The sequence below is a fragment of the Pempheris klunzingeri genome, chromosome 8 (genome assembly GCF_042242105.1).
Source record: "Pempheris klunzingeri isolate RE-2024b chromosome 8, fPemKlu1.hap1, whole genome shotgun sequence".
Taxonomy (NCBI): Eukaryota; Metazoa; Chordata; class Actinopteri; order Acropomatiformes; family Pempheridae; genus Pempheris; species Pempheris klunzingeri.
The window spans coordinates 5,381,197-5,407,673 of record NC_092019.1 but is presented as its reverse complement, the minus strand read 5'-3'; the positions used below and the strand labels follow the sequence as shown (position 1 = coordinate 5,407,673).

The 26,477-nt window shown below is 42.5% G+C and overlaps 1 protein-coding gene across 1 annotated transcript in view; it reads right to left on the bottom strand.

Moving 5' to 3' along the window:
- The window catches only part of LOC139205776 (intermembrane lipid transfer protein VPS13B-like), a 309,322-nt gene that overhangs the window by 138,841 nt on the left and 144,004 nt on the right, over positions 1-26,477 (bottom strand). The window contains exons 23-26 of the mRNA XM_070836087.1: positions 13,505-13,739; positions 11,971-12,188; positions 7,294-7,497; positions 1,623-1,794 (exon numbers count right to left, since the gene is read on the bottom strand). Coding sequence (XP_070692188.1) covers positions 1,623-1,794; positions 7,294-7,497; positions 11,971-12,188; positions 13,505-13,739 — 829 coding nt within the window. The remainder of the gene's footprint in view (positions 1-1,622; positions 1,795-7,293; positions 7,498-11,970; positions 12,189-13,504; positions 13,740-26,477) is intronic.

The window sequence follows — 26,477 nt, the reverse complement described above, 5'->3', positions numbered from 1 at the left end:
CAATGCATGAGTAAGATATCATTCAGCCTGTCATAATGAAGAGTGTGTGTTTACACAGTACTAAGTGTTCATGTAGACTCATCTGTGTGGGTATTCATTCAAATCTATGTGCGTGCCTCAGTGCACCTTGTGTGCAAACAAACCCACCCACTGCAGGCAAAGTGACTAAGCTTCATAGAAGGACTGATTAACTTTGTACTGAACCGAGCCTGTGAGCTTAAGTGTTGGTTCTCATTGTTTCCACAGAGCAAGTCCCACAATCATAGGCTAGCTTGGGAAAATGGACTTCATGCATGTGAAACTATGGTTGTTGTTGTACTGTTGCCTTGTGGTGATTCTGAGAAACGCAGAGGTTCCTAATGGCTTATTAAAATTGAAACACAAGGCTTGTCAGCTGTATTGTGGATACCGTGTGGAAAGAACTCTCCTAAGTTGTTCGATACTCAGAAACTCATAGTCTCCGAACACAGTGTTGATATTGATGTATGAGTTTTCTAAACCCACCCTGTAAGAGTACTGGAAACCCTTAGTCCCGTTGCCTTAAATGGTTCATCTTGAAAGAAGGAAAGTGTATCACTGATTTGTGCCTTTAGCAGAGCCTCTGGAGACTCTTTCTACCTCTAATCTTCCGACACATAATAGCATAACATTATACCCAAGAACCAGTACGTCTGGAATGGCTGTTTTTCCATTTCACTCGAGAGACAAGAATCTTATTTCCTTTGGAGTTGAAAAACATATTACATCATAGCACGTTGTCTGCATTCATATCTGTGGCTTAGTTATCTTCAAGAATGTACTCGTGATATTAGGCATCTAATATACTGCATACACACAATTCTTGTTTTCAATAACATGCTTAATGTGTTGCACACAGAAAATCCAGTGGTCCCAACCACTTCATCTCCCAACTCAGATGGCACATATTAAGCCCAAATCCTAAGTAATGCCTATTTAGGATGTCTCTAAGTCAAACCATCTCTGTGATGTCCTCCAAAACATTCCTTTTCCACCATTAAAGACCTTAAGCTCGGCGATCTGGTTGGCAGATGCTAAATATTACAGCCACCAATTAAAGGTAAATCTAGCCTTTCATCGCCCCAGTAAATCTAAAGGGGACAAGAGGCGGTTCGCTTGGGATTCATCACCCATTTATTTATTTGTCTTTTCCCTCCATCCCTCCTTTGCTCCAGCTGCTTTTCCCTTCCAATTGCTCAACATTCAAATGAAAAAAGAGTCGTGAGCTGATCACTTAAAGTGTTGATACAGCAGGGCTGTAAAAACTCTTTGACACTGTACTGTACATTAAAACTAATCATGCTTTACGTATGAAAGTTTTCTCTTTTGTCTTATAACACAAATTCACCAGATCTCAAATTAATTTAACAAAAAATAATAAATGTATTGTTTGTTCACACATAGTGACGGCTCATGCTGTCTAACCAGTCATTTCATTATTCAGGTGCTGGTACCATGAAAATACAGCACAAAGACTGAACAGCAAATAATTACCACAAGTTTGAACAATTATATATCCTTAATCAGCAACAGAGAAAAGAAAATGTGCTGGATTTCATTGCATTTAAAAAAAAGCAGCAAGCATTGTGTCATGGTTAGAGTACCTGTCTTTTTGGCAGATGGGTCAGGAGCAAACAGTTTAACTGTGACTCTGGGTAACATCCACTGCATCCAAAGGCTGACCTTCCCGCTGGTGCTGCCAATGCTGCTAGTTTTCTGCTCCAGAGTCACTGTGTCTGCAAAGGGACTGTCATCTCCAGCAGGCACTGAGTCACCCTAAGGAGCCAAAAACAAATCTGTTCAATCAGGGCTGAGAAGATGGTAACAAGCCATGATTTGTGGCAAAACTTGGCACTACTATGAAAGAATTCAAACATTTAAAAAAGATTTGTTTAATAAATCTAGAACTGAAGGGTGGAGGAATGTCCCTTTATTGTCAGTATCAATAAGCCTTTAACACTTCACATCTTAATTACTAAGTTTAAATATTCAGTTAAGAAATACAGCAGTCAAACAGTTTATCAAAGAACATATGCATATAATATACATTAATACACAATAAACCATAACATCGAATCATACCGTTTGTGTTGCAACTGTTTGTTTTCCTATCTGTTTGTATGCGTGTCCAGCCATGTGTTCGGTAAATGTGTACGTGTGTTTGAAAGTGTTGTCGCTGTGCACGTAGCCATAACAAAGCAACCACCAGCTTTCAGGCCTTATGGTGTGTAGATGACATCAGTGTCTGGTGAGCAGAACTTCACTCAGAGCTGAGCGATGTGGGGGGGAAAAGGACCATTGTGCGGAGCTGTCACTGGTGTTAACCCCAAACTAAGCCACCAGCACCCACACGGCCTGCTTTCACTCAAGTGCGCCAGGACACACACGTTTCGCAGCCTGGGAGAGAATGGGAAGTGAGGACCGGAGGCGGGGGCGGAGGTGGGGGATGAGGTGGAGAGGAGAGCAGGATGCGGCGGAGGAGGCTGCCTTCTGTGAGCTCTCATCTCATTACTGGGGGTTTGGCAAGGCACTAAGGATGACAGCACTGGGGACATTTTTTATTTCTCCTACTCTCTTCCTGGTAAGTCTGTTTTCCAAACATGTATCTGCGTAGCTGACTCGGAAAGTGAAAAGGCTGCAAACAAACAATATGGCAATTTGCAACTGCAGGTTTCACTTTTTCCAGAGCTTCTCCCATCGCAGCGTGGTAATGACAGATTGTGTCATGGTTATCGAGCCTGGCTGTGGTTGGTGAGGAGGTTATCAACCATCTCAATTAGAAACCCCACAGCTGCTGGGCTGATTACAGTATCTTAAAGAGGATCCAGATGAGGAAACTATGTCCCTGTTCCACAGATGGGGGAGGGATGAGGGCCCCACGCTAATTTGCAAATTTAATTTAATCGTGCAGTTGAGGGTGGCTGACAGCAGATCTCAATAACGACGGATGACAATTATATAAATAAATTAAGGATCATGCCGATTCAAAAATACATTCAACATTATAGTGTGGTGAACACTTGAAACTGATGAGAATCACGTGCTCCATGGGAAGCATTAGCTCCCAGAACAAGAACAGTGAAACATATCAATTTGACGATGACGATGACGATGAATGACGATTTAAAATAAAAATGCACCAGACCAGGACTGAGCATGAACTTAGGCCTGAGGACTGGAAGCTCTGCAGGCAGGGGAAGTAGAGTCCTATATCATATTAAATACATAGTCTATATGTAGTCTTTAACGTTATATATACAATTTCATAACCCTACAAACGATGAACTTACATACTGTAACTATGTACAAAAATACCACAAAAACAACATTGAATCACTTAATTCCACCAGAACTAGCATTTATTCCAATCAAGTGTCTAGCAGGGTCATTATGGGTTTCCATGGAACCAAACACTCAAGGTGTGAGTATTTGTGTGTGTACGTGTGTGTCTATGTGTGTGTAATGACAGTGACTGGCAGTGAGTAACATGAGCCCAGTAGTAATGGTGTTCAGTCAGCCTCAATGAGAGATATTCTAATGTCAACTGCCATTTGGGGACTAATTATTGTTGAGCTGGAGTCAAAACATAGCACTCAGTATGTGTGTGTGTGTGTGTGGTTAGGACTGTTTAGTTTACAGTTCTGGCCAGTCGGTAGGATTAGGCTCTGTAATGTCATGTGTGGAAACAGGAGCCAGCCGCTGGCGCTGTGGGAAGCTCAGACCACTGTGTACTGTAGCGTGGTTACGCTGGAGCATCGGACACCCAACTGCTCCCGCTTCCCAGCCAGAACCACCGCTGTCACTTAAAAACTCTCAGTCTCTTACAAAACTTATTTCACCGGGGTCAGAAGAGAGAGACATTAATAACAGACTGACATCCCTGCAGTTTTTTTGTAATCACACGCTAGCTTTTAAAACATTTTTTGAACTTCAATTAAGAATTCTTGCCAAAAAATGAAAGGCTGCAACTGAGAAAAAATAAATAATCCCTGAATGATGCATTTGCTTTTAACTACTATACCCCAACCAACTGAAAACCTCAAATAAAGAAAGAAAATAGTCCAAAAAAAAGAGGATATTTTCAATAAAACATCTCCAAATGAAAAAAATAAGCACAAGTGAAAAAACTGTAAAAAAAAAAAAAAAGTTCATGTTTTTATCATCGTAGGAAAATTCCCCATCCTCTTATCAAGGTGAGGCCTTGAAGAACAGATGTGGTGGTGCGGTATGGGTAGAGGTGGACTCCACCACGTTCCTGAGCTGCAAGACTGGGGCCACACACACACACACACACACACACACACACACACTCTCTCTCACTCTCTCTAAGAGGGAGCTATTTTCCCACACCTCCACAAGCCAAGTTGTAAAGTATACAGTTTAATTCCTGGGCCTCTGCGCTATAAACGGGCTGAGGATCCGGGTTTATTTTCTTTGCAGAGTTTGTCTTTGCTCATCAGAGAGACCCAAACATTGGAAGACAACAGCGGGCTGGGAAGAGTCACAGAAAGATCGAGGAGAGAGTGGAAGAGGGAGTCGTCTATGGACAGGTGGAAGGATGGAGAAAGGTTGGGATGGTATAAAGGATGGGAAAAAACTAAAAAGGATATAAGTGACAGAGGCTTGATAATGCTGCACATGAAGATGTAAAAGAAAGGAGAAGTTGGATAGATGGAATGAAAGCATGGATGGAGGAGAGGCAGAAAAGAAAGATAAATAATTACATAGTGGGAAAAAGCAAAAACAGTGATGTCCCCCTACGATGAATAGAGCGGCGTGAATAAGGGAGGGAAAAAAGACTGAAGAGAAACTCTGTTGAATAAAAACTATGTTGTATCAATTCATAAGTACTAGCAAAACACATGTATATGCAAATGTTACAGAATAATGTGTCAACTCAATAAATGAGGGTGGAGGAACGGCTCAGCAGGGGCTGTAGGCGAGGGGGTTTAGGGGGTGTGGTGTGAATGTAGCTGAAGAACTAGAGGACTGAGGAGGAGGGTGAGGAGTGGGCTTGTTGTGGAGAGACTGCTGCCACTACTGCTGAGACTTATCAAAACAGCTCCTACATTCTTGCTCAATCACCCAGCCTCCCAGAGGACTAAACACTTCTACCAGTGTTTGTACTTAGGTAAACAGTGACAAGTGGGCTGTCAGGGGCCTCCGTGGCCTTGTTACAGACGCACTATACCATAAGGGCTCCACTGCCATACTGAACTGCTGCCACTTCTGTGGGTCCACAAATGACGCAAGAACACAGACATGTTGATCGCAGGGGAAACAAATGCAGACACAGATGCACATCGACATATGAAACACTTTTTTTTTAACGTATATGTACTCACACAGACACACTTTATTGCCTCTCAGGGCGGTATGATGGTTGTGCTGTGATCCCAGGGGCCCCCTATTGCTGGCGGGGCTCTGGTGGTCAAGGCGCATTAAATCCTGGGCTGGTTGCCACAGAAACACTAATCAACACAATCATTTTTATGAATCCTACTTCACACAAACATACACATATATATTACACCCGGCCCAGGTGGCCCCAAGGCCGCGGACCCCCAGCTGGTCACTGTTGCTGCTACTGTACTAGACTTGAGAAAAAACTCCTGCCACTTTATCTAAGCCCAGGATAAGCATCACCTAGGGACGAAAGGAAAAATAACACTCAACATTTGTTGTTGCTGCCTAAAAACTCTGACTGTGATTTTTCCATTGGCTTTGCACATGCCTGCACGCACTGCTACACTTCATACTTCATTCTCTGGGTTTGATATTTTATCTGAGCGAAAAATGTAAATACAGGTTATTGTTTTCCCCAAATTAAGAGGCAGGTTTATATTCAATCAAGGCCCAGCTTACACGAATCAAACAGAGCTCACAGCCTATCTGGAGTATCTGTTCTGGGTAAGAAAAAAAAACACTGTAAGAAACACAAGCACTGATGAGATTTTTCCAGCTTTGAAAATCCTGCCCAAACAAAACAGATTTTTTTTAGACAAACTGCATGTGTTAGCACTGACTCAACTACTCATAACAATAAAAAATACAATATTTGCTCTTAAAATCATAAATCAGCAGCAGAATTATGTATACAACACAGACTTACACAGCACGTGTTATTGCATGACTCATAACACCTTAGATATAAAAACAAAAGCTCATACTTGGGTGTTGGCAGGGTGCAGTTGTAAGGCCTCAATTAATCAAGGAGTACAACATGAAAGGTGTGATGCTAAAAAAACAGAGTAGGCGACTAAAAAAGTTCAAAAGTGGCTGATATCGTGCTGTGTAACATGGTAGAAGGAAGAATAGCAGCGGTGAGTACACAAATGAATGAAATAGTTAATCATTTCCCTGCGAGAGTAAATTGAGTCCGTTCCATGATTCATTAGTGGCAGTCGCAAGTTTTTCTGAAGAGGCTTGTCTGTATGAAAAACAGTAATTTTGATGTGCAGAGTCATGATAAACTCTTATAGATGATAAACACTCATTAAAGGCAGGGTCCGCAACTTTTTTAGAGGTCTGACAAAAAAGAAAACGCTGTCTGAGGCTGCACAGCACCGTCCAGTTCATTTGATTCATTCATTTCATTTGGTCTGAATTAAATGTCTGTTCCGACCTGTCTGTCTACCCAAGTACCTGACGAACTGCAAGCAAGCTACAAGTCCACCCATTCTGGTATGACTGGAGTCTTCCACAAGGCTTAAGCTCGCGAACTAGTCACAAAAGACTGGCAAAGAAAGTGCAGCCAAAATTTGAATTAAGATTCACCGACAGACTGTCGTGACCTACCAGCAAGAAACACACACCCACCAAGCTGAAGAACAGGGGAGAGCCACTGCTGAGCGCAACAGACTGTCATTTAGTGAACAAACAGCACAAAGCACAGCCTCTGAGCCGAGTGAGCAGTAACTCTGGACTAAAGGTAGTGTTACATTTGTGAAGGCATTTACCAGATTTGTTTATTTGTTAGGCTGAAAACAAAAGAGATGCTGTCAGTCAGTGGTTGTGTACAGAATGAATGAGGGACCCTGTGGCAGCTTCACTGCCTTGGACTCATCCTTCAGCACTACTGTTCGTCAGGCAACACGTTCATGTGTTGTGGGGTAGTGGCTTTGGAGGAAAGCCTGAAGGGACGGGGTGGGATGCTTTACTTACTTGCTACTTTCAAAATCTAGCTTCTCTTTGCTAGTTGCTCCAAGTTTGCAGACTGCCTTTAAAACAGTGACCTGACAAAATTAAATGTGTAGCTGGGTGAGAACAACAAACCTCAGTGGGGGAGCCAAAATCTGCAGAGGGGCTGCAGGTGCTGGTGTCTGGTAGGGCGGTGCCAGCACTGCTGCGCACTGGGGAGGATGGAGCAGCGCCAGCAGAGGGTTCTGGGATGCTGGAGGTCTGACGCAAGATACCATGCCGCTGGAGACGAGCCCACGTGGAGCTCCAGCTGAGGAGGAGCTCGTACAACAGCTGAACCTGGAGAGTGATGGAAGCAGAGAAGAAGAGAAAAACAGGACGTTAAGTTGGAAAGCTAGTTATAGCATTTTGAAGGAATCCTATTCTTGACACCAAATATAATCTAATGTAGTCTAATATAAGGGAAAACTATAGTGCAGGATTCTTGTGTCAGTCAATCTACTTTGTTATCCAAGAACATGCTTCTATAGAAAGATCGTTCTCATTGTGCACAGACGCGGCTTTGTGTGCAAAATTTGGCAACACAGCAGACTAAACTTTCAATACATGAAGTCTACTGTGCCAGTTGAGTGCCTTAAAAGATAAACCTAACGCACCACAAGTAGTCTTAATATTTGAAACCAGATTCAAATGTATTTTTGCCAAGTTCTGACTCAAACAGCTGCACTGGGGTGTTCTCATGTAGTTCTGACTTCTGACGCCATTACCATGATTTCGCTTGGCAGCTTTGTAGCTATGTGACAGTAAACCTAGTTAAAGTTGAGAGAGGAAAGAGAGAAGGAGGAAATATTAGCCAAAAATGGACCACTATCCATTGCTATTTCTTTCACTCACCGACTTAGCACCCTTTAGACTTTGTTCTCGTCATCCAGAGAGGTTTCATTTCCCAAAAGTGATTTAAAACCTATGTGTTCGTCTTTCTATTAAATATCTAATTATTTGAAAGGCACAGCATGTCCATACACATGCCTCACTGTACAATTTTGTTATCCATAACAACAAAACTCCCAAAGAAACACCCACAGAGGAAAGTTACGTTGTGTCATCAATTTCCCCTGAAAAACTCACCACGGCTAGGAAAAACTGAAGGCTCGGCGTCAAGTGTTCTCAACTATTTATCATGTGTTCACATGAAAAGAGGCCTTAGCTTTAAACAACAACAAAGCCAAAAACAAGAGTGGAAAACATGAGGGAAGGCAGGGGAATGTGATGTGATGCTTTCGGTTATTCATGCATTCACTCAGTGTTCTTTAGAGAGGAGAGAGAGGGAAAGAAAGGCAGAAAAGTGACGCTCTTTCACAGTGAGCTAATTTCTGGATTTCAAATGCTTCGCTTCTGCAGCCAACTAACCCCGCACCCCCCACCACTGAGGGTCCCTCAAAACTAAAGGTGCACAGACACATGAGCACACACACAAAATAGCTTTCTCTACTCCAAACACATTTTACTCGCTATTGCTCACTCACACACATGCACGCCTATTAGCGCACACATTACAGGGAGGCCTTCCATAAATAAGCATAAATCAAATGAAAAGCAGCACAATACATTACAGCTGGGCCATTTCAAACATGTCCAGGAAGAGCTGCTAACGCCGATCCAGCAGCCGTCCAGGGACGGGGCCAACAGCTGTCTGCCATACCCAACCGAACTGCACTGCCGACAGGAGATGTACGGCTTCGTGCTCTCTCCTCTCAGAGTCTTGGGCCTGCAAGTCCAACCAAGCACAACAAGGCCTACTGCACTCAGCAGCAGATGTGGAGGAAGAGAGTAAAGAATGCCGAGCAGAGAAGAAAAGGGAAGGGGTTAGTAAGGTGAGGCTGAGATGAAGGGTTGTTACAAGACCTCTGTTTTATTAGAGTCTGGGGTTCAGTCTATATCCCAACTTTCATGATGATATTTTTTGGTCCATTTCTCTGTTACCTCATTCCTTTCATCCACTCTCTCATCATTTGTCTTCAGATTTTATTTTGCCCTTCTCACCAACACTTACCACACGCTATCCTTCTTTCCCTTCATCTCTTATCTTCCCTCAGTTATTTGCTCCATCCTTTATCTACTTCCTGCTCATGATATCCCTGATTAGTGAAAAGTAGGGTCAGTTGGTCCAGCTCAGCTACTGCTGTCAGAACACACACACTAGCATTCTTACATGAGCTCACAATACAAATGCCACATTTCTCGAGTTGGGGAACTCAGCAGAACATTTGGGGGGGCTGGGTTCTCCAAAGACCTGTCATCTGCAGATCAGGAGGTCTGGTAGAGTGCAGTAGTACAAACTGGAGACTGAACAGAGGCTTCCACAGTCATTCATAAAAACACAGATGAAAGACAGGAGAGCATGCACATGATGAGTGCTTGCGTGCCTTTATCTAGGCACAGTTTACATAGAAGCTTCACAAATGTGACACATCATTGAGTATGTGTGGGGACTGAGACTGTACATCTGTACAGATCTATATCATGCGAGTGTGTGTGCATAAGTTCACTGGAAGGATGTATATGTACATGTCAAAGGTCAAAGCAAACTGTGGCGGTGCGTGTGAGTCTGCTGATTTCGAGGTGGTCTTGATAAGGCAAAAGTGCAGCTACTCACCCCATCCTGGTGACATCAAAATGAATCATTCACTCAGACACAAATTCAGATTGGAAACAACACGCACCACACACAGCAAGCACTGCACTACAAACACACACACACACACACACACACAAGTTTGATGTGATTACTGTATTAAATGTAAATTTACAGCTTAAGTACCATTATATAATTTTGATATGTATCAAAGGGAATAAGGGAGTGACGATGTTTGAAAATAAAAGAATTAACACCATGCGAGATGACTGTATTCACAGTCACAGTCACAGTAACAACAAAATAACTCTCCTTAATCTGTTCCAGGATATGACAAGTCACCTTGGGTGTTCTGTGTTAAAATGGAGTGAACATGTGTTGGAAACATGCATCAAAGCTGATCTGTGTTTGCTCCTTCATTTCTATGCATACATTATGTGTGTGTGTGTGTGTGTGTGTGTGTGTGTGTGTGTATGCCAGTGCATGGCCTGGCCCCTTTTTCTCTCACTCTCTTTTACTACCGCTTATCCCTTATTTTACTTTTAATGTTTTTCTCACCCCTTCAAATACACTTACCTCACTTCCTATCTTAGCTGTAGTTGCACCCTAATATTTTCTGTGACTCTAAAATCCATTCAGAATCAAGCCTTTTCATGTGCGCAGGCACTTTCATTGAAAGAATAACACACATGCTTTTAAAACCACATATTCCACACCTGTAGCGTCCTATAAAAATAATAAATAATGTTTTAAAAAGCAACAGATTAAAAAAACTCGACTCGAACCTTGACCGTGTCACCCCAGTTTCTAAAAATACTTTTGTTGGTGCAATGAAGTAATCCATCGAATATTATGGGAAATGTGATATAATGTGACATAAATGCAGTTTAGATGCCAGGGAAAGTGGTCAGTCTCTTTGGTTTTATTTGTTGACTTTAAATGCATAAATGTCTAAAAATGAGAGTGATTCACTTTTACATGCTAAATCTCCACCACCCAAACTCTAACAGTGCTGGTGGTACTGATTGTACAGCAACTGTGCAGCACTCTGACATCCCCATATACAATCCCACAAGTGGCAATGCTAATTAGAAAGAGGAGTAAAGTAGTGTGAGGTCTCTTTTGTTCTGGAGAGGGTGGGGTTGCTGGCAGCAGTTCTCACAAAGCTGCTGCATGATTTGAAACGGTACAGTATTAACTTATAACCCCCCTCGAAATGTACGTAAAAGGAAAGAAAGAGAGAGGAGGTGAACAGATGGGAAGAGAGAGCAGAGGGATTGCGATGAAAGAAAAGGAGAAGACGAAGAAGAAGAAGAAAGAAGAGGCAGGAGAAGAAGAAGAGGCAGAAGAAAAAGAAGAAGAAGAAGAAAAAGAAACGTTTTTATTGGACCCAAAAACTAATAATGACTCATCATATAATCGCAACAAGCCTTCCCAGCTTTGCCAGACACAGGCACTCCATTTGAAGGGGAGAACAGAGAGGAAGGAAGAAAAGAAACTTTCCCTCAATAAACGACCAGCACTCCTCATCTATGGGAAAGTTTTCACCACTAACAGATTAAGGCCTTTCATTTGTTTCTGGTACCAATTCCCCTCAATATCACCATGGCTCATCACTGTGGTCGGAGACATTTAACAGTGTGACCACTCAAAAGGTCGCCCCAATTAAGTGTTTACAGAGGAACCTAATTCAATACAGCTAATTCAATTGCGAAAAAACAAAACATGTGTAATGGTACATGTAGATGTGATTATAGTGCTGTAACAGCGCAATGAAAAACAACGCTGAGACCTAACCGGGAGACAAACACGTTCCGTTTCCAATCTGTCAATTTTCATCACGCCCTCACTAAAACATAATAACACACTGTAAAACAATGATGATGAGTCCTGCAATTGCTCACTTTCCCCCACTCAGACCTCTGAATGTTTGAACAAAACAAACAAGGCAACACTCTCTTGTTTACATTTCCACTTTGATGAAAATTATACTAGGTAAGAAGATGAGGCAGTTTGTTTATTGGAGTCAGTCTATATCAGAAAATCATGCAGAGGCAGGATTTTCTTGCCAGAGTTCGTGCGTTCATATTTCAGGAAAGTTTACAAGGGGATGATTTGTATAAATATACATGTAAATCTGATGACTACTTTGTGAGATTCAGGTCTGACTGACTGACCTGAGGGTTGGAGCACTTGACGTGGATGGGCTGCAGATCAACGTGGAGGCAGACTACAAAGGAGTGTCTTCCTTCAGAACAGCTCTGCAACTTATGGGATGTGACGGCAAGTGTGGAAGTACAGCCCATAGGCTCCAACAGGCTCAGGCTTTGCTGCTGTCCCAACAATGTGTATACACTGAACTGACTCAGGCTTACTGTCCACGGGAAGGCATCACCTGGTGGCAGAAATGAGAGAGGGAAAAAGAGACACACATAACAAATGTGGGAAAGGGTTGAAACAGTGGGAGAAAGAGGATGAAAATTGCAACAGAGGGATATTGGCATAGATTGAGAGGAGCACGGAGGATGACAGAGATGTCATGCAAAGGGAGAGCAAAGAACACAAGCCAAGAAATTGTGAAATTGAGAGGAAGAGAAAGAGATATACAAGAAAATCCAGAAGAGAATTGGAAAAAGAAGAGCGCAATATATTTAAATAGAGGGATAGTGAGCACATTTTACATCAAAGCCAATTTCTGTACATGGGATGAGAAAGCTTCATGGAAAATGTTAAAGATGCACAAAGGAGTAGTGTCCTGTCTCAAAAATAACATTCTACACCCAATAAGCAGGTAGAGAATCCCATCAAAACACATCATAAAATAAGGGTCTATTCTAAATCTGTGGGCCTGAGACAAGATGCCACAGTGGGGGAGCTGAACCTGTTAACTTGCCAAACCTGGTAGAACCATCTTACAGAGAAGAGGAACTTGAGCCATGAAGCGCACATTTCCCATGCGCCGTGGGCTGGACGCTTTGATCCAGAGCATTGAAAATGAGAGATGAAGAACTTTTCAAAGGGTAGGAATGTATTACCAAAAGCATGGGTTGTTAATTTTAACGGCAACATTGACAAGGCTGCTGATGTCACTGTTTTTGCTGTCGTTTTTCTTTCTCCTCCGTTTTTGAAATCTGTATGCCCAATTCTGATGTCATTGAACAGTTGAGAGAAAAAAACAGGAGGGTGGCCCCCTGTTTTTTTTTCTTCTTCTTCTAAAGAGAAAACACTGCTCACCCGTCTGACTGTTGCTTATGTCAACTCTACCAGGTGTGCACACCACATGTGCAAGATCTATCTCTCAAAGTTGCTCTACTTAAGTTTGTTTGTCTTTTGTCATGGTAAATGAGTAGTAGTGGGTCAAAGGTTTGCTCAGTGTTGAAAAGGCTATAGTGATGATGAATTCACATTATGTAGCCTATTACTATTATGAAAGCATTCATTACAATTATTAATAAAAGCAGATTCATTTGTAATAAAAGCTAAGTAGATTTTTCCCTCCCATTGAAATTTATTTTCCAAGACTCCCATTCCTAACCTATGAACCTATTACCATCATTGTCTTCCAAATGTAACATTTTGTTTTTGCATTTAAACTCTCAAATCAATCTTTTTGACACCACATCATTTGGTGTTCTCACTGAGTATCTGGGTGTGTGTTCTTCTCACTCTAATCAAATTTAAGATTTTAATAGACACAGTTTGAAAACGTACCTTCCTCCAAGATGGGCTTGGAGACCACAAAGGGGAGCTCCTGCAGCGGTTCCATGTACTTGTGCCCAGCACTGAGGACGCTGATCTGTGGCAGGCAGACTACCAGAGTCCCCGGCATGGAGGCCTGGTTGTGGTACCAGCTACGGACGGTGCCGGGAATGTCACCGCAGATGATGGTGCTTGGGGAGGGGAGGCTGTCATTAGGCAGGAACACACAGCATGACTGCAGCTCCAGCTGGGAAGGGGAGAGAAAAATAAAGGATCCATGAAATTATGTAAATCAATTCATTGTCACTTGATCACTGACCAACCACCTGGCTCTGCCCTCCGACATAATTTTCAGTGAGCTGCCCGTGTGCCAAAAGTGCTCAAGGGCCACTGCTTTGTGCCAACATTACAACATTAGAGGATTTGGAGTGCACTGGAAAGGACCTCAGAAAGAGTGTGTGCACAATGCTGGGTGTTGCTGGAAAAGATTGACCATGGTTAATAAACATTTCCTTTATTTAAAAAATGGAAACAGTCCATGCCACATGTAATGATGCATGTTGTTCTGCTTGATGCTGATGATAAACTTGACTTTGTTATATATTATCATATCATAAGACCATTACTGTACATGCTCTAACATTACTCATAATAACCTCAGTCCTGTTTTGGGCAGTAGGTTTTGCCTTTTAAGTAGAATATAAGACTTTGAATGCCCATTTAAAACCAATGTGAAATTCCATATCTAGGAAACAGAACACCTTTTACAATTTCAGGGACTTTGGACAGTAAAATCTTGAACTTGAGATCCATTCCAGCTGCATTATGTCACACATATTTCTGCTCACCAACAAAGCAAATTTACAAGCCACTAGGTCAGTAACCAGTAGCCAGTAGCCAGTAAGTGTAAGAGCAGTGTCTTTTTCCATTACACCGAGGCTGCACTGATTTAAAAGACCAGTTAACAGAAAGAGAGGAGTGCAGGGTCCAGGGGGCAGACAGCAGGTGCTGCCAGATACTCTGTGTGTGTGTATGCATGTGTCAGTCAGAGAGTTTCTCAGTTTAATGACTGGCAAGTAAGTACTGTTATACTGTAATATGTTTACACACGTCCTCCACTGATATTTGCACGTACACTTGCCCAGCCTTCTGGTAATATCACACGCAAATGTTGGAATGCCTCTGACAGGCCTTTATATGGAAGCCAGTTCTCCCGGCTTTGATGAGAGTCAAGAGAAAGACCGAGAACAGTCGAAACTGAACAAGGCTGAGACAGTGAGATGGAGAGCAAGAGTAACAGAGAATGAGAAAGAGAAAGAGAAAGAGAAAGAGGGAGAGAAAGAAGGAGAGATGCGGTTACACATTCATCTCACGCTGCTTCCTCTTTTGATTACTCTTCAAAGGGGGGTTTGAAATCTGAACACTTTTGCACACTGACACATCAGGCTTTGGCCTTTTTTAAGAGCCGACACGCAGGAAGAAAATCCATTGACACTGCCTGGTCTGCTGCAGATCTTAGCTAGGGCTAAGCTGTAAAGCAGGCAGACACACGGAAACCGCTGGGTTTAACACTGTGACTCTGGTCTGCACCTTGAGCTCACTGCCTGAGGCTAATGTTCTCCTGCTGGACCTCTTCTGGTTTCGTCATACCATATACATTATTTCACATATATTACTTCTTCTTCTGCTTGGGCTAATTCCTCAAGCATTCAAATGTTTTTTGAACAATGGCACTGGCTGATAATCAGCAATGGGGTGTCAGTATGAAGAACATAAGCACACAGTAAGGAAAACCCTGGAGACTTTTTTAAACTATGTTGAAAACAATAAAACAAGTGACCACAACCCACAGAGATGCCTTAATATTAGTTAGTTTGTTCCACCAGTCATCTATAAAAACAAAGTAATCAAATATCGTTGACATGAAACTGAGAAAAACAAGCAAAGATTCACAATTAAGCGGCTGCAACATGCAAATGTTTGTTTTTTTGTTTGATAAATTACCAAAATAATTAAGGCATTATCAAATTTGTCACTGATTAATTTTCCTTTAATTGACAGTTTGATTAATTGACTAATCATTTCCTTTAGTGCAGAACCAAGATCAAATGTAGAATCGAAAGTATGCACACATGTATATCTCTGTATTTAACTCTATTACTGCTACAGATAACGATGCATGCTAAGTTCAATCATAACAAATAGAAAGTAATCTTATACTTAAACATTTACTGTTTCAAATGGGTCATTTCAGAGCTACTATACAGACCAATTGTAAATGATCAACTACAGTTACATAAAGTATTTAAGTTCCTATGCTGTGTCTGATGGTTGACTAAATCTGTCACCATATATCAAACTTCAGGAGTCAAACTTTTATATATAACCATGGGAAAATATCAAACACAAATAAATGCTCACTGATGAAGGTTCACCCTGGTTAACTACAGAAGGAAACTGTTCTGTCTGCGTTTGAGAAGACACAGATGTAAGATTTCACCAGATATTTTATTTCATTTTAACCTTTTTATTGGCAATTGTGGGGTATTTTTATCAAAAATAAATATGAAATATATCTTGTTAATAACTTTTCGGAAAGGGTGAGTTAATGATTTGACATACTTCAGGTCAGCCCATGTTTCTGGAAAAACTTAGCAAAGGAAAAGGGGACTTGTTCGGTACTAAGAGTAGGTTGCACCACAGGAGTACATATCAATAAAACCTATGGCAATGGGCATCTACTGCATACATTACCATCACAGTCACTAGTGTGAGTGTCTATAATAAAACATAATCTAATAGCCCTTAATGGTGTTTGCTTATGACTATAATGCTTTGCTGTTGTTCCCCATGGCAACACAAAGCCAAAGATGATGTCAAGTGTATGGTAGCTAGAGACTTGCCACATCACACAGTGAAATACTAACAACAATCAGATAACATCTCACAGATGACAACAGAGGAAAAAGTTGAACAATTGAATGGCATTCACTGGGCATAGCGACCACTGTTTCTAGATGTTTACACTATAGCAAAAAGGCTCAAAATGCTTCAAAGGGCCTAAGTATGTAATGGAAAAGAAAATGGCCTGTCAGTCCTAAATCTGGGTGATACAAAACTAATCTTTAATCGGCTGTTTTCTTCTTTTCTCCCCCTTGAAGTGACAGCTAATAAAAGCCACAAAAAACAAAGAAACAAACATGCTGTAATTCACAATGGCAACAGTGCATGAGTCCTTGTGAGAGCAAGGGCAGTGAACATTTGCTTTTCTTGTGACTGAGGGAGTTTAGGTCAACAGGGTAAATAAGAACAACAGGGAAGTGTGTATACCACGCACTGGGGACAAGAGGCTGCAGCCATGAATGAATATCTGTTTTCAAACTCCATAGTTGCATGAAGAAGGACGATGGCACAGAAAGACAAGGACAATACTGCTACAGCAAACAGATGAATAACTGTAATGTTAGTCAAATATCCTGCCAGGGTCTGGGTTAAATCGTGCTAAAGTCTGTGGGGCCAGAAAGTCCCTGAACAAACTACTTATTGTAATCCATACCTACTCCAGGAGGCATCATGGTTACTGGCTGAAGTTGTATCCAAGACAAATATGGTAAACAACTAAGATCAAAATATAATGAGAAGTAGAAAGCACTCAGAAGGAGAGCATGCCTCTGCCAAGGCTGCACAGTCATCTACATTTGTTATTTTAATAATAGAAAATGTTTAGGAATGTTTAATCTGCATCTGGATCTGAAGCAAAATACACAGAGTGATAGACAATCATGGGATGAATGTGCCAATTTTTTTAAGTGAGTACAATAGTTCATGAGAAAGTAGTAAAAATGTAGAAAAATGCTCTATCTTGCAATACCGAGAAATCCTTAAAAATCTGCTTTAAAATCTCTTGTTTCATGAGTCATGGCATAGCGTTTTTGTGACTGGATGATGAATCCTGCAGGGACAAATGGGACAATTCAAAGAGGTAGTAAGAGACACAACACCCCTCATGCTGGTATACACAATCCATTTCCTCTGTAAATTACAAAAAGAACATCACCTTTCCCACAATGAACATCTCCTAGTCAGTACGAGGCACTTAGTAAAGTAAAGTTGAGTTACAATGACAGGTCAAGCAGAAGCAGCACATCCACTTCTGAAAACATTAGCCTATTTATTCCTGTACTTGTATGTAGGGTTCCTCAAAGAATGTCAAAAAAGATCTCCATACTTATAATTCATGTCTTTTGGCACAGCTGTCATGCATGCCATATACTATTTTGTATCATGTGAGGGCAACACAAAGCTAGTCCCCTGTGAATACTGCACGTGACTCAAAAAACAAGAATGTTCAATATGGCTGAATGCATTCATGTTCACTTACATGATGCCCTCTTTAAGGAAAACTTTGGCTTTCCCTGTCACAGCAAACGACTGGTTATTTAAAGACCAGTTCAGACCAACTCATGCTGAGATGAGATGAAAATACCAGTCAAACAAATTGACAGAAAACTGTAAATGCCCTCCCTTGGTTCTGCGGTTGTGTTACCCGTCTAGGAACATGAACTCAGAACCCTCTGAGAGCCTACTGGCTATTCTCCACCCTGTTCCCTGGGCTACCGCTAACAGCAGGTCACCTTGGTTAAACTCGAAGACTCTCCAAGGCTCCCCTTCTGTGGTCTCATGTTTGAGCTGTGACTCACACACACACACACACACACACACACACACACAAACACAAGGAGACAGATATACAGTATCCAAATAAAGGCGGCAGGGGTAACAAAGGGCAAGACAGAGAGCACTGGCAATGGCGAACAGCACTGACAGATCCAAAGAGAGAAATATTCTGAGGTCAGAGTGTCCCATATGCATCACTGCTTAGACCACTGCCAAAACTGCTGACAACTCTTTCCCCTCACCAACTGTACATCCCTCTATCCCTCCATCACCCGAGCCTCCTGTGACTCTGTCCATTCGTCCCTTACACTGCCTGGCTGTCAGTGTCCAGGTCTCTCACCATGACCATGCATTGATTCAGGGTGGAAAGTCTGTGTAGAGAAGTTGTGACTGGAGTAATGGGAGGAAAAGAAACCCAGAGAGAGGAGAGGAGAGGAGAGGAGAGGAGAGGAGAGGAGAGGAGAGGAGAGGAGAGGAGAGGAGAGGAGAGGAGAGCTGGTGGGAGCAGTGCTTATGTCACAGGTTATTGAATGGTTGCATACACAGAAAAAAAAAAGTCAAAGCTGAAAATCTGAAAGTGAACAAAGTGAGAGTATGTGTGTTTAATGTCACAACTTCAGGTGTAAAAGTTCAGTTGAGGTTGTGCAGGGTCATGTTTGGTATTCCACACAATTGTGTTTAACAGCTCTGTAACAGGCCAATAAACACAGCACTGAAAGCAGTTAGCCTGTGTGACAATGTCCCCCTACTGCGAGCAGATGGCCATGCCAGGTTTGTGTATGTTCGTGTGAAAGAGAGAACGCATGCACAATGTCCTGACAGGACAGGAAACTGACAGACATGCCAGCTTGACCTAAAATAAGTTACCTAAAAGTTCATTCCGTCACATGTTTGGGAGGCAAAGGGCCACATTTGCAGCATGTTACAGTACTTACAAGCCACTCACAAGGCTCAGCAAACTAAATTACATTTTTATCCATAACAGCATAGTGAAAATGGAGAGGCAGCTTTTCCAAGTGCAGCAAAAGGAAAGTTCTGAAATGAATTTAAAAATAGAAATGGGCACAAATAATATCTGAAAGCCAGAAGTATAATTGCAGTGTGGAATATCTGTTACACAACTTCACCCTCTGTGGGGTTCAGGGTAATGTGGAATAAAGCTGCAGCAAGAAAAGACAGATAGACGGCCTCTGGGAACGACTCAGGTACAACAAACAGTACATGCAGCACAGGGTTGTGCGGCGCTTTTGGAAGTGTGTATGTACGAGCTATGTTTTAACAATCGTAATGGTGAGACATTCATTTCAGATTAAGAGGGGTATCTGGAGTTGAACCACACTGGATTCAAGCTGAAGCCTAATGTTAGTTCGAAGTCTAAGAATGGTAGGTGTGTTCATGTGGTATGTATAGCATTATAGAGGGTTCAGTGGGGAAAAGAGGAGTCAAAGAGTCATGATTCCTCATTCCTTTTGTCCAATGACATCATGTCCTGACAAAGTGAAACTAAATCATTAAAAATAATAAATGGAGTTAACTGTCAGTGGCCTGGGACTGCACTTCAGTTACCCACAGCCTCTAATGACAGATTCATTGAGGGGAAAAAAAAACACAGAGGGACAATGTGAGTGTGTGTCTGTGTGTGTGTTTAAGGGCAGGGAGTATCACTCGCAGCACACTCTATTAATATACTTCAAAAACAGCGGAAACACTTTCCAATTTTGACCAGGAAATCTCCTTTAAAAAAAAAAAAGATTGGAGCCAATCAACTCCTTATGAGGCTGCACGCGCCCGGCTTTAACTGTGAAAACATGCTCACATGACACACTTACACATTTACAAAGGCACATACACACATGCATCATATGTGTGCTTGCATGTTCACATATAGTACATGCAAACCTTAACACACACACACGCAATCAAACATAATTTTGCCCCTTGCAACTGCAGTTATTTAAATTCAGAATGAAAAGGAAAAAATAAACAAAATAAAAATAACAATAATAAAATTCCTGTGGCTCCAAGCCAAAACACCTGAATTAACATCCCCCGTCTTCTTTTTCTTCAAACAAGTGCTGCTCTGAGAGAGGGCCTCCCCCATCTCTTTTTAATATCCTTGCTGAGACTTGGCGCTGTGCTTACCGCTTCCTCTGAAGGATGGCACCTGCAACAGCAATGAAGTCAGTTATACAACACTGCCGAAGCTATAAGGTTATACCCCCCCTGTACGGCTGCTGGGTGCTGAGTTAGTTCACAACAACAATCTGGCTGCTGCATCCTCTCTCCTCCTCCTCCTACACTCCACTTCACCCTGAGGGTGAAATCACCACAAAAGACGTCCAAAGGCTCGACTGATGGGAGACTCCCCTTCAATGTGATTCACACAGAGCAGTGAGGATACTGCTGTTTGGCCAGAGACAAAGACTGTGTGCGCGTTTGTACTTATAAAGATGCATTTTACTCATTGCTGCCTTTCATCAGTCCATCCCTGGTATGTAGAGAAAATGTCTATTATCTGGCTGGCTCGTTCAGAGATGAGATGTTTGACAGTACACAGCCATCAGGGGAAAGACACTAGCTGGAAATAATATAGGGATCTGCACATCATGTACCACGATAGGTCAGTGCTCATCAGTTGTATAAGTCTCAGGGTGCACGCTGACAACACAAGATTCGGTAAAAAGCCCCACAGCCCCAAAGAGTGAGAGTGCCAGTGGTTTTTGAGTGACAGTCTGGTTATTTAGTAGGTGACCACTGCTTATCCTGAGACTTAGGCCTTGATCCCTTCCTCTTAGGCCTCTAAATGAACAAGGATCTTCTTACACTTTGATCTACAATCACTCAGAGTCTAATTCAATCTGGATTCTGGATCAGGAAGCCAGCACATGCTGTCAGGAGTAAATAAATACTACTAGAAAAGAGACAGATGAAAAAAAAAAAACAAAGCCTGAAAAACGAAACATATCCATTTGGAAAGTACTTTGATTAAATAGTAGGATGCCTAAGGACACTTTTTTTTTTTCTTTGTGTATTTCTTCCTTCTCATCCCTGCCTGGCATCACATCACAGAGTTCTAAATATGAGATTGTTCCATTTATTGTGGTAAGTTCTGCTCAGTTTTATTCCTGATCACTTCCCCGCTCCATCAGATAGCGTTCAGAATCCAGCCACATGTGTGGACCCTGCTTCAAATCTTTCAGTCTTAATACCCCCAGAAAGCGTCCTCTACTTCCTCCTCCTCCTCTGAGTAAGCATTGGAAGTGTGTGATCTGTCTTGTGTAGCATTTGTCCCGTGAGTCTTTCTGAAGATGGTTTATCTGGTTCCAGCAGAGCAGGTTCTAATAGAGAGGAAGTTGAGGGCCAAACACACTTAGGCTTTAAAAGGCCGGGGCCATGTGGAAATGGCCTATATAACCACAGGAGGCTCTTAGGATCCGCCGTGCCTCGCCAGTAAATGACAGAACAGTGAGTTAGATGGAGGACAGCGTGTATACTCTGAGGAGCAACTTCAGCTAAGACTGCATTATTCTCAGATAGTCATTCTTAGACGCTGAGTTAAATGTTACAGACATGAACTGACAGATTGCAAGAAAAGCAGAAAGACTGGTCTTGTCTGAGAGAGAGATCTGGAAACATTAGCTATTATAACTAAACAACACAAGGTTATACGTTCAGAGCTTAAAACTGTGGAGATTGTTTTAGAAAAAGTCTTCAAGTGCTCCATTGTATAAATGAATCGGTGTGCTTCACACAGAAACTGCTGCTGACTAACCTCTTCTATCTGAGCCGATAAACTTAAAAACCCGAGTCTACATTTTGACTTTACTACATGATGAAGATATAATACCTGGTGGCTACTCTTCCTGCACAGCTTTCCATAATTCTGACAGCACTAAATACAGTCTCTGTCATAGTCAACTTGGACGCAGGCAGTTCAGGCATTTGTCCTGTGGCACTGAGGTCAGATCCGCTGTTAGGCTTGCTGTTTTCATATCACTGCAGGGAAGAGAAACTTGGAGGCTCTGTACAGACCTCAGCACAGCACAAACCCTGTAGGCCAAGATCACCTCTCTGTGGAGCGACCCCACAGCATGTGAAGCGCGCACACACTTGGACGTAACCTTGCACATTCAAGCACGAATCTACTGACACATTTCCCTCTCATTTTCTTTACTACACTCTCTTTTTCTCACACACTTGAGTACACACAATAAGCAAGTCACGACACACAGGAAATCACCCAGAGATAGAGGAGAGGAAATTAGAAACACCCTCTCAGCATCCCAGGTGAAAACATTTGCAACTCTGGAGCAGAAAAATCTCAGTGGAGAGATCGGCAGCAAACGGAAAACACATCCCTTTGTTTTTAAAAACCTGATACCTCTCCAAATGTAATCTTCCTGTTTCTGAACCAGACGGGACACTGTGTTTCCTAAGTGGCCGGTCAGATGAACAGAAGGTCCACAGAGCAACCCCCCCCCCTCAATCCAGTCTCTCTGGATACTCCACCCACTGTTAACCTTCTGCTCCCCCTTCTTCAGCATATCCTCCTGCATTCAGCTCAGTCCAAAAACACATTTGGAATAGTGAGTGTAATAGTAAATAGTGTAAAAACAGTGTAAATAGTGTCTCCCTGTAAATTAACATGATTAATGTGTGTATCTGAGGATGACACTGTGCAGATGTGTGTTGCGGTGCATGGATGTACACAAATTAAGTTTTTCCTGCAACCCCAGACTGCAGCTTTCTTCCCTGATGTCTATGTGAAAGGCATCTAAGCGTGATGCCTCCTGACAACAGATAGGCTAGGTCTCACCCACATGCCACCACAAGCAATAAGCTCGTGGCCTGGCACAGCAGCACAGCCAGGCAGCCAGCCATCCCTGTGGCCCTGCATTCCTCTCTTCTAACACTGCTTACAGAAGCTGACAAGCGCTGGAGGTCTCCCTGGCCGAGGTGGAAATCTGCAAAAATAAACGCTTTAGGTGACATGAAGGCTTTGTTTGTTTCTGCTGGCCCGGCTGTTTGTGTTAGCGCGGTGGGTTAATTGCGACTTTGATCGCTGCGTTTATTGATCCAACAGTGGCCTTAGGAGTGCGGCTGGCCTGGCCTGCCTCGCCTGCTCCCACCCCTGATCTCAAACAATCACACCTCCACCACCCCAGTATGCTGAGCCACTACAGATGGGGTCTTAGGGGTGGCCATGCCAAACTAGGCCTGAAGATGCACTGGGAGAGGGCACTCAAGACTGGGTGCGCTCCAATGTGAGTTCTCAGCTGAACAGAGACAGGGACAATTAGGATGGAGTGGCCTAGTGTAGGTGAGAAAGACACTGCCCATTAAATGGGGATGGGGTGAAGTGGAAAGTAATGGGGCTAAAGGTCAGGCTATAGGTTATAAAAGAAACGTGGTACAGTTGAGAGTTTAGACAAAAGCCTTCACAGACAAGGACTAATGGTATGCAGGTTGGACTGTAGTTTGGTCAGATGTATGAAATAAGTTTGGCTCTGTTTATCTAGTAGTAGTAGCGTGGCCAGATAAATTTTGCTCTGAGCCAGCTGAAGTGAGTGGAGGTGGCTGTGATTATGTTATGCAGTATGTAATACTAGGCCAAGTTGGATCAGATTGGATGAACTGCAGATGAAAAGAGGTTTTATTGGCTAAGTCTGGCACATTTTCACCACTATTGATTTATGTGGTGTGACCCAATCACGTAGGCCAAACTGGGCCGTACTGAACCACAGCTGATCTGATTTGACCTGTGCTTGGCATGGCTTTCCCCTCTGTCCCTGGACAAAGGGTGGAAGCGTGCTCCAAGAATTTAACCAGATTCACCTCCAAACAAGTTTTCCACAACACATTCAGAAGATCAGGGTGAAAACACCATCATTTTTCCCTGACAATTTTTAAAACATCCCAATCTTGAAATTGTAGCTGCTGTGAGTTTTTATCCTAATGAAAATCAGTTCCAGGTCTCCAGGCCTCCGAGGTTCAAGAGGTTACAGACACAAGAGAATCCTGGTAAGCACTTTTCCAGTGCAGCCCGTTGAGAGGGTCAAATATGTGTGTGTGTCTATAATGGCTGTGAGGTCATCAGTGTATTGACACAGCAGCAGATGATGGAACGGGATTCTGGCCACACATGCACATGAGCGCTCCCGTCAACATGCGCACATGCACGCACACACACACACACACAGTGTTCTCACCCAGTAAACAGCTAATGACACATCTACTGTTACATTGTGAGGTCTTGATTTAGATCAGGCGATACCAGAGAGGATGAGTGTGTAATCAGGAGAGAATGTACAACCTCTCTCTCACTCTCTGCTTCATATTCCCTCAGTACCTCCACTGTATCCCTCTCTGTTCATCCTTCTCTCCTTCTTTCCTTACAATTTGCTCTATGTATCATTCAGTGTGTGGAGACATTTGTGGAGACTCAATGATAAGAAAGACACTTACTTCTGTTCTCAGCATTAACCTCTCTCTCTGTTGGCACTGGAACCAATCAGTACTTAGCTTTCTGTGAGACAACCAGGGACTACTAGCAATAATATGAGCCTATTCATGCCAAACATATAGAATTCACCTCAGTTTCAGACTGATGGAAAAAACAAGACTGTTTGGCAGCATGTAACTTATGTAATTTATAGGAGCTCAAAATGTACAATACTGTTAGTTCTTCAGTGTGATAGATACAGTAAAATATACAGATTTAAGTCCGTTTGTGTGCAGGTGTGATTTAACTGTCAATGTTAAAGTCAAACAAGCATGCTATGTTTGATGAAGAGTACTTCTGAGAGAACGCACAGGGAAATGTGGAGGTAGCTTTTGTACGAGGGGAGATTACACATTCATTTAATTGCCCTTTTGTCACTCTACTTATTCTAAAATCAATTGTACTGTCCTGATTTAAGCGTCTTTAACCTAAAACAATCCAAATCCAAATTTCTCAATGAGTAGCTTATGGCCCTATTCATAGCTGGAATGGAGTTAGATTTAATTTTCACTGAGGTTAATCATGATAAATGTAAATGTATGCACTTCACCAACACAGATCACCTAAATTTGCAGTATCCACCAAAAAAATGTTTACATTATGCAGTAGATGAGATAGCAACCCTCAGGATTTATAACATGGCTGTCAAGTTTGAAAAATTGACAATTTATTACCACAATCCACAAAGAAGCATGGTGTTTTAAGTGGCACAAAATTAAAGTTGTAATTGCAATTCATTTGGAAATTGTGGAGTCTGACTGACAGGGAGGATGAGGTGCTGAGTGGAGGGATGATAGGATGGAGGAAGGGGGGCAGAGGATGAAGTAATGTGCCTGCAGAAGGCGCTCCAGCCGGGGGTCAGATCCTGTTCATGGAAACCAGCTGGCCAGCTCCAACTGAGCCACACCAAACATACAGTACACATGATCTCCCTTCTATCTCTCTCTCACTTTCCTCCTGCCTTCAAACTCATCTTCTGCCCATTTTTTTCCTTCTTCCTTGCTCGCTAACCTCCGTCTCCTTTCCATCACTCTACCTTTTCTACCCCACTGCTTTTTCTCCTCTTTTTCTCTCACAAAAAAAATATCCTACTCATTAATGCATGGCAGCTGCAGGGAGCAGTGTTACTTCATTTTTCCATGGCAACGGTCTCTCTGTTTCAGCAGATCCCATTTCAGTTTTGGTAGCAACGTGCTCCTTTGCCAGCGCTGAACACATTCATGTGTTAAATAGAAGGAATTATTGCAAAATTCCTGAAATAGAATCACCATTCTGATCACTTGCAATTATTATCAGGCCAGAGAGAGAACATGGGTGTCCTTCGGGAGAACGGGGCGGAGAAGGGGTAATGACAGAATGAAAACGGGTAAGGGTTAGCAGTGGGGGAGAGGGGCAGGCAGGAAATAAGATGGGGGAGAAACACAGGGTACAGAGAAAGACACAAGAGGTAACAACACAGAAGGCAAAGTGAGGAGTTCAGGAAATGTACTGAGTGCAAGGAGTAACAGAATGAGTTGGAGCGAGAGAAAGAAGTAATACTGAGGGTCAGAACTCTGAGGCTGAGGGCAAGTGGCCATTTTAAGATGTGCCAGGCCACTCTGGCCAGGGTGACAACTGCAGCACTGCCCTTCAGCCCTAATGCAAAGTGACAACTAAAATAACACCACCTACACATATTATAGCCTTGCATGACCAATGGCCTGAGGGGCTCAGTTTGGTCCCTCTGATCTCACCCTGCCTGTTACAAAGGTGTCACAAACACACGGGCTCTTTTACTCTTAGTGAATTTCTTTTTAGCCCACTTCC